At 36.5% G+C, this 12315-nt stretch overlaps 7 protein-coding genes across 7 annotated transcripts; 3 read left to right on the forward strand and 4 right to left on the reverse strand.

Annotated features, from left to right (window-relative positions):
• Positions 1-320: 320 nt before the first annotated feature.
• MRH4 (ATP-dependent RNA helicase) lies at positions 321-1970 on the forward strand (the record flags this gene model as incomplete). The annotated part of the gene is made up of 1 exon (XM_071052046.1): positions 321-1970. The coding sequence occupies one exon, from the start codon at positions 321-323 to the stop codon at positions 1968-1970; it is 1650 nt and encodes a 549-aa protein (XP_070906667.1).
• Positions 1971-2375: 405 nt separating this feature from the next.
• ALG2 (GDP-Man:Man(1)GlcNAc(2)-PP-dolichol alpha-1,3-mannosyltransferase) lies at positions 2376-3752 on the forward strand (the record flags this gene model as incomplete). Its single annotated transcript, XM_071052047.1, has 1 exon — positions 2376-3752. One exon carries the CDS (start codon positions 2376-2378, stop codon positions 3750-3752), a length of 1377 nt encoding a protein of 458 aa, XP_070906668.1.
• A 163-nt stretch (positions 3753-3915) lies between these two features.
• SGF73 (deubiquitination module subunit SGF73) lies at positions 3916-5589 on the reverse strand (the record flags this gene model as incomplete). Its single annotated transcript, XM_071052048.1, has 1 exon — positions 3916-5589. The coding sequence occupies one exon, from the start codon at positions 5587-5589 to the stop codon at positions 3916-3918; it is 1674 nt and encodes a 557-aa protein (XP_070906669.1).
• A 693-nt stretch (positions 5590-6282) lies between these two features.
• NPY1 (NAD(+) diphosphatase) lies at positions 6283-7401 on the reverse strand (the record flags this gene model as incomplete). Its single annotated transcript, XM_071052049.1, has 1 exon — positions 6283-7401. One exon carries the CDS (start codon positions 7399-7401, stop codon positions 6283-6285), a length of 1119 nt encoding a protein of 372 aa, XP_070906670.1.
• Positions 7402-7783: 382 nt separating this feature from the next.
• On the reverse strand, positions 7784-8011 carry PBI2 (Pbi2p; the record flags this gene model as incomplete). The annotated part of the gene is made up of 1 exon (XM_071052050.1): positions 7784-8011. The coding sequence occupies one exon, from the start codon at positions 8009-8011 to the stop codon at positions 7784-7786; it is 228 nt and encodes a 75-aa protein (XP_070906671.1).
• Positions 8012-8542: 531 nt separating this feature from the next.
• On the reverse strand, positions 8543-9112 carry YFH1 (ferroxidase; the record flags this gene model as incomplete). Its single annotated transcript, XM_071052051.1, has 1 exon — positions 8543-9112. One exon carries the CDS (start codon positions 9110-9112, stop codon positions 8543-8545), a length of 570 nt encoding a protein of 189 aa, XP_070906672.1.
• A 1202-nt stretch (positions 9113-10314) lies between these two features.
• On the forward strand, positions 10315-11508 carry PUB1 (Pub1p; the record flags this gene model as incomplete). Its single annotated transcript, XM_071052052.1, has 1 exon — positions 10315-11508. The coding sequence occupies one exon, from the start codon at positions 10315-10317 to the stop codon at positions 11506-11508; it is 1194 nt and encodes a 397-aa protein (XP_070906673.1).
• Positions 11509-12315: the final 807 nt, after the last annotated feature.

Below are 12315 nucleotides of genomic sequence, written 5' to 3' on the forward strand. Positions count from 1 at the left end.
GCAAATCCAAGTCAAAATATAAGTTTAGTGAGCACAGGTTCCTGTTGTCAAAATAAAATTTTATTAATAATATTATATATATAATTTGCATGGTCATTTTTTTTTCATTTATAAACTTATATATGTACATTATTTCACATTTAAAAAAATTTGTTAAATTTGACCTTCAATCAAAGCGAGTCCGTCTTATTTAGAAACAAAGAAAGAACCAGAATTTTGGAAGTAATAAGTATAAATATTTGTTTGATTTTCATCTAAGAGACAATACGCAGCTGTATAGGTCAAAGCCATATATTCTCAACCATAAGACGACTAAATATATGATACTCGCATTGAGAAGACCCTTAGTCTTCAGAGCCTTATGGACAAGGCATATAACTATACATAAGGGACCAAAGAGGGATATTAACAAGGCTAAGTCACCAAGTAGGACGAGTCTCAAATTATCATCAAGGTTTGATAAGCGAAAGGCGAAACAAGCCCAGAAACATAAGTCGAAAGATCAGTTCAAATATGGGGAGTTTGGTGGACTGAAAGAAAATAAGAATGAAAATCTAACTTCGAATTCTAATCTTATTGAGAAAATAAAAAGCTTCGAAGAGTTAAAATTGTTACCTGAGGTAAGAACACATATTATAGATTTAATTAAGAAGGATTCTCTAAGTACGGATGTTAGTGAAATCACTCCGTCACCTATACAAGTTGTCGCTATCAAGAGGCTATCGAAAAACTTAATGGACAATAAACTACAAGTTCACGCAATTGCAGCGGAGACAGGATCTGGTAAAACTATGGCATATGCGGCCCCGTTATTTGACTATTTGAAAAGACAGGAGATGGAGACACCAGAATTCTGGGAAACGATAAAGGATAAAGCTATTGTACGCTCTGTTATTCTTGTACCTACTATAGAACTAATTGATCAAGTGCATGCTACTCTCAGTTCTTCGAATGATGATGTATTTGGGTTGAACGTGAAGAAATGGAATAACGATGTGAGCTACCAAGAACTATTAGAAGCATTGAAGAACAGGATTGATATACTAATTACCACACCATCAAAATTACTAGCTATTCAAAAAATTAGGATGATTTCTAGGCCTGATTTGGTACTTCAGAGGGTTAACTTTGCTGTTTTTGATGAAGCTGATACTCTTTTAGACCGCTCATGGTTGGAAGATACTCACCGCGCGCTGAAAGCCATCCCTAATGTTAATCATTTAATATTATGCTCAGCAACTATTCCAAATGAATTTAATAAGACTTTGACCAAAATGTTTCCTAATATTGTACCATTGACGACGCCTAGATTACATAAACTACCGAAGGGACTAAACTTTAAAATTGTCAATGCAGCCATCAGCCCATATAAAGGCTCAAAAATTAAGGCCCTTGCTCAGACTTTGTATGCCATAGCGCATGATGGAACTGATGTGGGTTACGAAAAAAGGTCTATCGTATTTGTTAATGAAAAGAAGGATGTAGAGCCGGTTGTGAACAAATTAAGGGATCAGTACGGTCACAATGTTGTTGGGTTAACTGGATCCATGGATGCCACAGCTAGACAAACGGTCATAAAACCATTTATATCCCCACCCGAACCAATTACACAATCGCAATCAATAAAACAAGAAAACCTGCGGGATCAAGAAACACTGAAGCTAGCAGAATCCAATATAACTATCGGAGATATCAATAGTATTGTTGAACCAATCAGAGATGGAAACGATGCAAGTCCTCTCAGGGTTTTAGTGACTACGGATGTGATGGCTAGAGGTATCAATTTCAAAGGTGTGAGGAATGTTGTGCTATATGATGTCCCATCTACTACTATTGATTTAGTACATAGATCCGGCAGAACTGCTAGAATGAGACAAACGGGAAGAGTGTTCATGATTATCGATAGGAAGACAAAATCGTGGGCTAAAGCTATACCCTCGGTTCTGAAAAACAATAAGGCATTGACATGAAGATTGTATAGCTATCTGTAAATAGAGTTGTAATTATAGTATCACGAGTAAATACAATGACTTGAAATATCATAAATATGTATTCTTTCATGGTGAAGATTGTATAGCTATCTGTAAATAGAGTTGTAATTATAGTATCACGAGTAAATACAATGACTTGAAATATCATAAATATGTATTCTTTCATGGTGTTTATGCCAGCATTACATGCATCATATATACACTAATATCCGGGTAATGAAGGCTCTAAGTTATCGGTTGCATTTTCCGTGGATTTACTGGAAATATTTAGTTTAGGTCCATAGCAAGACAAGATATTTGTATAGTAAAGTCAAAAATGTAATACTGTAGCTTCTCTAATTTGTTAAGATATTGAAAAGAACACTATAATTGACTAATCTTATTATGGCTAAGGAACCGAAGTTGAGAGTAGCCTTTGTACATCCAGACTTGGGGATTGGTGGTGCCGAGAGACTAGTGGTAGATGCAGCTCTAGGGTTGCAAGAAGAGGGACATGAGGTCATAATATATACTAGTCATTGTGACAAGACACATTGTTTTGAAGAAGTGAAAAATGGTACATTAGAAGTCGAAGTAATGGGTGATTTCTTTCCTACTGATTTCCGGAAACGATTTTTCATTATTTTTGCTAATTTGAGGCAACTATACTTGATTGGCAAAGTTATTTTGACTGGTAGAAATAAAGAGCATGACATATTCATAGTTGATCAGTTATCTACCTGCATACCCTTGTTGAAACTGGTGAATAACCATGTTTTATTTTACTGTCATTTCCCTGATCAATTACTTGCAAAAAGAACAAACGTACTAAAAAAGATGTACCGTATTCCATTTGATTTATTAGAGCAGTTTACAACCTATTGTTCCGACGAAGTTGTTGTTAATTCAAATTTCACTAAATCTATGTATAAGAAAACTTTCAATTATCTGAATAAAGAACCAGGTGTCATATATCCATGTGTTGATACTGAACCTGTTCCTATTCCAGAATTGGATAAAGGAATTGGCAATGCCTTAATTGGACCTGGTAGGAAATATTATTTGAGTATAAACAGGTTTGAGAAGAAAAAGAACATAGAATTGGCTATAGAATCATATGCACAATCGTTATCAAAGGTGGATGACCAATATAAACTTCTCATAGTCGGCGGATATGATCCTAGGGTCCATGAGAATGTAGAATACTTGAAAGAATTGACGGATATAAGTAAAAAATTGAAAATTGAACATTCTGTACTACATTACAGTGATATAAGTAAAGAATGTGATCCAAAAGTAATAAGCAGTACTACTTCTCAAGCAAAAATAATATTTATTACTTCAATTTCTTCCACCCTCAAGGATTTTTTGATACAAAATATGGAGCTATTATTATATACCCCTTCATTTGAGCATTTTGGTATTGTACCTTTAGAGGCCATGAAGTATGGTAAACCAGTATTGGCTACGAATACTGGTGGTCCACTAGAAACAATTGAATCGTATATACCTAATAAGAATGAAACATCAGCCACAGGTTGGTTAAGGAGCCCCAATGTTGACGAATGGGCACAAGCACTATTAGAAAGCAAGGATGTCATCTCAAAGACGAGAGTTTCATTTGACGTCAATGGTCCTGAAAGAGTACGTGCCATCTTTTCAAGAAAAGCAATGACTTCCCAATTTACTAAGAATATTATTCTGGCTTTACAACATGGGTATAGTCCTGTTATGTCCTCTCTTTTGGTGTTTTTAATTGCAATTATCTATGCTATATTTTAATCACATCGAGTTTATATACTGTTATAGTATTATACTCAATGGAAATTGTTACTAATTTAGTTCATAACGGAAGACTGCGCAGATATGCGAGTTCCAGTTTTGTTTATTGTTAGCGGTCCATATATAATACAAATTTTGTAAAGATGCATAAGTGAAAATATAATTAGTTGACTCTACCCCCGACTTGTTGAGCAGCACTATACTCATCTCTGCCACCCACTGAGTTACCAATATTCATTGCACCTGCACCGGGAGACTGTACGTTATTGACTGGGCTTCCAATAGCAACGCTATTCATTAAGTTGGTACTGCCTGGTGATCCTGCATCAGTTCCATTTTGAGGGTGAGTCGTGTTATTCATATTGGGAGATAGAGGATCTCCCAGTTGATGTTGTTGCGGTTGTTGCGATTGTTGTTGTTGTTGTTGTTGTTGTTGTTGTTGTTGTTGAATCTGTTGTCGTAGATGTTGCTGTTGTAACTCCTGGGGAGTAGATGTATTCTCATTCATATTAGATTGATTTTGCATATTAGTAGGGTTATTCGTAAGATTATTAGGAATTGCTCCTTGCATTTGCTTCTGTTGCATCATTTGTGCCTGCATTAGTCTTTGTTGTTGTAATTTTTGAACTTGTTGTGGTGTCAGGTTCTGGCTGTTCGCTTGATTGATAGGTTGAGGTGTCCTCGTCCTGTATTTGTAGTCTGTAGTTCTGTCAATGTCTACACAGCCAACACGAGAATGTATAGAACCGTAACCCGGTGATGAGTATCCTGGTTTTACTGAGAATGCAGAAGCGAACATTTCTCTCATTCTAACATATTTGGTTCTATATCTTACTGATGATAAAATGCGGGATTCTAATGGTAAAGGGAAGGACCTCGATACACCATTTAAAACCTGAGTAGTCTCTTCCTCGGGTGTTAAAGTAGGAAAATTAACATTAGTACTTTGGGAAGCTCCCGATTTACCTCTAGCATTGCCTGCTCCTCTATTACCTTTTGGTCCACCTGTAGTGGTTTTCTTTCTCTTATCGGTTTTAGTTTCTCTCTGCGCAAGTTTTTTCTGTTCCCTTTGTTCTCTTTGTATCTGCTTCTGTATTTTTTGTAGTTCTTGCTGTTTGGCTCTTTTCTCAGCAGCAGCGCCAATTTTTGTTTGGTGTTTGCGATGATATTCTGCCAATAAATTGTCGAATGGCTCAGTACGTCCTTCAACAGACCTTTTATCACCCATAGAATGCGATTTACAGGTGAGTGACCTAGCACAATAACCTCCCTCGGGTAGTTTTACACCACATTGCTTGTCGAAGTCTATTAAATGTTTATCGGTCGGGTTTCTTTGTTTAACCTTTCTTTGTCTCTTTGAACTTCCAGGTGTTTCACTCTTGAATTTCTTTCCACTATTCTTGCCTGGAGAGCTATCTATTGAATCACCATTCTCACTTTCTAGAGCTCTCTTTAAACTCTCTTTAGTCTGTATATCATTAGCACTATTATTAGGTGAATTAGTCACAGAATCCGAGTAGTTGTCCATGTTCTGAGTTGAACTGTCCAAATTATTATTAGCCCCAGAACAATGGTTTTGTATGTGATCTAATACGGAATCTGTTAATATAGGTTTCCCACAACTATCACAAATTCTAAAATTTCCTGTGTTCTCTAATGCGTTCTCTAAAATGGCGGCGTTTGGCTCAAAATATTTAGAACGTATGTCTGGGTTGATATGTGTGTATTGAACGGGATTGTTCTTCGCTACACTAATAAGATTCCTCCAAGACGAATTATGATCCGAATTATGATTTAATTTATTCTTTATACCAGTGATCTGGGCCTGAGCATTCATATTCTGAACGAGAAACCCGTTGTTAGTTGTGCTTTTTTATATCCGCTATTCCAAATAGTTCTAATCTCTATCGTCTTAACTATCTGCTTTTGATTGTTATTCAAACCTCTGTTTAACCCGTTATCTGAATTGATAATTATACCAAAAACCAAAATATATTAAAAAAATTATAATTAATTAAAAAAGCTGTTCTAAACGGTTTTGGTAGAAAGTCTCCATAAAACAAGTGGTTCTTCCTAAGCAACGTTAATGTTAAGCGTATAATCTAGAAACAATAAAAAAAAAATTGCAAATGTTTTATACCGAAGAGCAGCAAAGACGACTATACTAGTTAAAGAAGTATCCTTAAATGAGGTAATCCCGCTTACCTATCAAATGTACTTGTATAAGATATTTGAACCATCGGTTTATCTTCCATTGTAATGGGAGCCTATACCGGGAATGGTGCCATCAACGATAGCTTTCGTCAAAAGCCGTGAAGTTGATCATTCTCGTTACCAGTTATGTCACGTGGGCCTTTATATATACAATATTTGCGACTAGTGGATATTATTCATGATATTTAAATTTAATTAAGTTCTATAGTTATGAAGGTTTAATAATTGCTCTTATAGGTTCGTCTCTTTTGGTTTACCAAGGTTTTTCTATTGCTTCTTTTCTATTTGTAGAATTGATAACTTTAAGCCTTATTGTTTAGAGCTTTTGTTGTCTCCTTTTATGCTGCTTACAAACGTGATCAATAAGATGGTGAGCAATTGCTGTGTTACCTGGAAAGTTTATATCATCTCTGAAGGAAACCAGCAGATCACCGTTATAAGCTTCCATTGCGTTTCTAATTTCTTCGGTATCAAACCATTGGGCGTCCATCAATTCGGGGTCGTGGCCTAAATCTATAAGTTCGTCCTTACCATTAAACTTAACGACACCAAGACAGCCAATCATTAAGTTGGCAGGGTATGGCCAAGGTTGTGATGAGATCAATTGAACGTTTTCAACGTCACACTGTACACCAGTTTCTTCCCAAATCTCTCTAGCGCAGGCATTCTCGATTGATTCACCGGGTTCCATGAAACCAGCAATAGTGGAGTACATTACAAAGTCACCATGTTTACGGAAGGATCTTGCCAGACATATTTTGGAGTAATCTTCATTAGTCATTGCGATGATTATAACTGGATCACTTCTAGGGAAACATACATTGTTAACTCTTGCGTTTCTAACACTACAATCTTTGTCTTCAGTAGAGGAGCATTGTAACTTAGTACCTCCATGGACTGGGTATATCATCGACCCGCACCCAGGACAGTATTTATACTTGCCAAGCCAATCTAAGTACATCTTTGCATGTGAGTATAAAGTAGCCCAGTAGTTATCTATGCTAAAGAGTGTGTTCCTATCAATTCTCTCTAGGGAATCTAAAAAAGAGATATCTTCCTGTTTTATCAGAGTGTTTTCATTGACTTTGAAGTCAAATGCAAAGTAAGGAATGCCATGATACTTTTCCTTGTAAGAGAACCCCGGTGTCTTATCGTCCAACCCCAAAAATGTAACACTAGCACCTGAATTGTCGATGCGTAACTTTTCAGTCTCCAAGTGTGGTGATAACTTGGAGACCACATGACCTACCTTTTGACTGTCTCCCACATATAGAGTGATTTTATCCTTAACCGACGTATCAATATATGATTCGCCTTGCTGGAACACTAGGAATTTCGCCACAGGAGAGTTGAATGCAAGGTTTATAAACCGTGCATCCTCACGTAGAAATGAAACTCTATTAAGACCAACAGCACCAAAGAAGTTTGCAGACATCTTATTTTATCTTTTCCTTAACTCAATCACCTGTACCCGCCCATTTAATAAGCTAGGTGTACTAATACTGAAAACGTAAATCCATCTCATCGATTTTTAAATGAGTCCCCAATGGAATATTTTTTTTTTTCAGTTCAGTTTCTTTTTTTTTTAGTGATGAGCCAAGAAAAAAAAGAAAGAAATAAAAAATACTGCTAATATATTGAATGATATTAATAGTGTATTGATATTAATATTATATTGTTATAGATTAATAGTGTTATATGAAATTGTTTTGAATTTTATTATTTTTGATCTATACATAGAGTGAGAAGAGATAAAGAATAGATGCTAGAAACATGGTTATAAGCAACAAAAAAAAGAATAGCGCATTAAAAAATTATCAGTTGGCGTGGACCTCCTTGTCCTCTTCAACAGTTTCGATGACATTGTTGTGTTCACTCTTGAAACTACTCATGGACAACTTCTCTGGCATCTTGATGGTGTAACCCTTGATCAAAGAGAACTCGTGCACAATTTGCCCACCGACACCGTTAACAGAGTCAATGAACTCCTTCACCTCGTTCTCTGGAACAGATTTCTTCAAAGTAACAATAAATGATTTTCCCATTTTTTTTTTTTATTCTTTTTGTATAATCCTAATACTATATACGATTAGCTTAGTCTACCTTAGTATTCGTTATACAAAGCAATGCCATGACAATACGAAAAATGCTTATCATCAATAAAAATACAATATCTTATATACATTACAACAATAGCAATTCCAGCCACTTCGTCTCCCTTTTTTTCTGTCTAATGTGTTATGATTATCATTCCACAGAATATGCCGTACAACCAGTACACCTTTTTTTGGTAGAATAAGGACTTCTTTTGTGCGTAGTTATCTAAGCGAGATGAAGTCGAAGGAGAAGAGGGGGTGGGCTCAATTTGAATTTAGAATCGGACTCATTTAATCGTGGTGTATGATATTATATCGCTATCACGTGAATATCCTATTTCATAATCAATTGTATATGTTCTTATGGTGTTTATTCAATGCCAGTTATATATTCCCAATAATACATAGCTAAGGGAAAGAAAGAAGAAAATGTGTGTTTTGTATCTGTTTTAGCTATTATTTACAAGAGTTCCGGACCATCTATCTCACGATATTAAATTCTGCATCCTTTGGGAGAGCTTCGTGTAGTTCTTCGTTTAGTGTTTCTAGCAGATTGGCGTTGTCTCTTAGGGAGATCCACGTACCTTGGTAGAGATCGAACCTATTAGGACCTGATTTTGGTGATGCCAACCATATCTGTTTGTTTGGCGGTTGTTTGTTGATGACGTAGGTACCTAGTCCGTCGACGGTCAAGGTGATCACACCTTGGTTATACTCTAGTTCGGGTATCTGTTTAGCGTATATTTGACTGAGTTCTTCCAGGTCGTCGTACAAGTCTTCTAAAAACAAGTCTGATTCCTCGTGGTATTTCTGCAAAGGCAGCTCTAGGATCTCCTTTGGAATACCCGTACCATGGGTAGTGGCCTTGCCACCGAGGTTATCATTGTGTCTTACAGCTGTAGTGGCAATGGTACGGGCGGTGTAAGGGGCAGACGCCAGAGTTGATGTAGAAACAGGGACAGAGTTTCGGGCCGCAGACAGCACCCAAGCTGTCTGTGAGCGAAGCGTTGTAAAGCCAAGTCTCCTTGCTAGAACAGTTCTCACCAACATGGTCAAAAATATGTTTTTATGGTTATTAATCCTCACTTTTGTCTTGCCTCTTTTGTAATATAGTCGCAGAACGTTAATTTATAAGCAGCAAGAGAAGCCTTATTTTTTTTATCCACGCGCACAGGGCGGATGTGTCACCATAGTAAACCGTGTATTGAGATATACATATTAGTGAATCACTGCATCAGTGAGTGCACTGTATCACTGCATTAAAAGCAATGTATACAGTGGTATTAATATAGATATAGAGCAATGATACAGTGATATTAATATAGATATAGAACATATCACGGATTATACGTTTCTAACACCGATATGCATAAGCCTTCTGAGTATTATCTATATCCAAAACATAAAAAAAACCACCTCACAATGACTGAGTACTATATATCATACAATTACTATATATCATGTTAATACCATATAATATCATATTAGTATATGATACTATATTAGTTGTATTTCTATATTCCCTGGTTGTTACCGAGACCACGTCTATCGATATCACTATAACGTCTATCTATATCACTATAACCTCTCAATATAGAGATGTGTTACCCTGCTATAAAATTGTTTGGGGGTGTGGGTAGTGTCTGGGAATAGTGTTACTCGTGCGGGTGTTTCTAGGGGTATTTCCGTTCTACTGCACGTTCAGAGGAAGATCTATGGCATTGTAATGGTAGAGGCCCAAGTGAGGACCACTGTGTCTACTGAGGTTTCTGTTTAAGTATACCATGGGTTTTTTTTGAAGATAACGCAGAGACGTGCGTAGAGGAGAGGCAGGCCACAGAGAACGCCAAATAAATTTTTTCACTGCAAAAAGTTTATCAGCTCTGTATTGGTATTGCAGTGTAGCTTGTAGTACTGTAGTACTGTATTGTAGTACTGTAATGTTGTAGTACTGATGTAGCGTTGCAGTACTGAAGTAGCATTGTAGTGTAGTGTAGCAGTGTACTGTAGTGTTCTACTCTAACCTAGTACAATACAATGTTTTTGAACAGGGCAGGGTCTGGCAAAGAAAAAATTTATGTGGAAGGAGGAAATTTTATTGGAAGAATAGAGATGAGTTCTTTGATTTCTTTCACTAACTTCTTCCTTTTGTTATTTTAATTATTAGTATCTTTTTTTCTATATTAGCTATTCAATATATTTAACTAAGAAGTAATATATAACAAAAGAATAGAAAACAAAGAAAAAAAAAAATGTCTGAGGAGAAGGTTGAAGTTACTGAACGCGAGGAAGTTGAGAAGGTTGAGGATGTAGAGGAAGAGGAGAAGAGCAATGTTGTTCCTGCCTCTGCCACCAAGGGTGGCAGAGAGACCTCTGACAAAGTTTTGTACGTTGGTAACTTGGACAAGTCTATCACTGAGGATTTGTTGAAGCAGTACTTCCAAGCTGGTGGTCCAATTCAGAACGTTAAGATCATTGTTGACAACAAGAACAACTACGTTAACTATGCGTTTGTTGAGTACGTCAGGGCACACGATGCCAATGTTGCTCTACAGACTTTGAACGGTGTTCAATTGGAGAACAAGACTTTGAAGATCAACAGGGCTTTCCAAACCCAACAAGCTGGCGAGAACGACGAGAACTTCAACTTGTTCGTTGGTGACTTGAACATTGACGTCGACGACGAGACTTTGGCTTCCCAGTTCAGAGATTTCCCAAGCTTCATCCAGGCCCACGTCATGTGGGACATGCAGACCGGTAGATCCAGAGGTTACGGTTTCGTCTCGTTCTCCTCTGAGGAAGAGGCCCAAAGAGCCATGGAGACCATGCAAGGCAAGGAATTGAGTGGCAGACAGGTTAGAATTAACTGGGCTACAAAGAGAGAGAGAAACTCTGGTTTCAACAACAACAACAACAACTACCGTGGTGGTCACAACGGTTTCCGTCCATACGGTAACAACAGAAACAACAGAAACATGATGCCACCAGCCATGGGTATGCCAATGGACGGTATGATGCCAATGCAACAAGCTCAACAAAACGGCCAACAGGTTAACAACCAACAACAACAGCCAATGGTCCCACCTCCAGTGAACCCACAAGCCATTGAAGACATGATCAGAAGAGCTCCAGCCAGAATCACTACTGCTTACATCGGTAACATTCAACACTTCGCTACCGAAGCTGACTTGATCCCACTACTGCAAAACTTCGGTTTCATCCTTGATTTCACTTACTACCCAGAAAAGGGTCACTGTTTCATCAAATATGACACCCATGAACAAGCTGCCGTCTGTATCGTTGCTCTTGCCAACTTCCCATTCCAAGGTAGAAACTTGAAGACTGGTTGGGGTAAGGAGAGAACCAACTTCATGCCTCCTCAAGGTGGTCCAGGTCAACAAATGCCAGTTATGATGGACCCATCTCAAGGCCCAGGTCCACAATAGATAAAATTTTAGGAATGGCCAATTCAATTCAATTAATTTCGTTTTGATTTTTTTTTATTTTTTCTATTAATTTTTTTTTATCTTTCTATACACTTTATTATGAAATGGTTTTAAAAATATCACAGCCCCACTATTCTATTAATGTTCACTCATAAAAACATTTAAAATAATTTTTTTTTTTATTATCCAATAAGGAAGTTCTAAAAAAGGAAAGGAACATATGTGAAACCTTAATGGAACTTTTAAATGAATACCATGTATTTTGAAATAAGGGTTCCCTAATATCTTTTCTCGTTTGTTTGGATCTAAATTATGGCACTTTCTTACATTTATTATTTTTTTTATCTTTTTTTATTAAGTATACAGCACATGTTTGCAAAAAGGAAATTTTATTACATCTACCAAGACAATAGAGGAGGGATTACTTCTTTGTATTCCTATTCTTTTTTTTTTATCTTTTTTTTTATTTTATTAATTGTTTATTATCGAAGGGAAAGTATTCGATTAATTATAAAATCGTTATTATCTATCGACTGAAAACTAAAGAGAAATCAGTAAATTTGGAAAATCAAAACATATTCACAACCACAAAACGTTTGCATTAGTTTTTTCTCCATCCATTATTGTAATTTATTTTTTTCCTCTTTTTTTTTTTCTGTTCCTGTTTTTTTTACGTTCATCACTAGCAGTATAACGTACATGTGTTCTATCGACTTGTATTATATCACCCAACCTGAAAATATTCCCTTAATATTGTAACGTTAAACCAAATTATCTCTTATCTATTATCACCAATTCGAATTCCTA

Source organism: Nakaseomyces bracarensis (assembly GCF_045282275.1).
Source record: "Nakaseomyces bracarensis strain CBM3 chromosome Unknown Scaff8_0, whole genome shotgun sequence".
NCBI classification, from domain to species: domain Eukaryota; kingdom Fungi; phylum Ascomycota; class Saccharomycetes; order Saccharomycetales; family Saccharomycetaceae; genus Nakaseomyces; species Nakaseomyces bracarensis.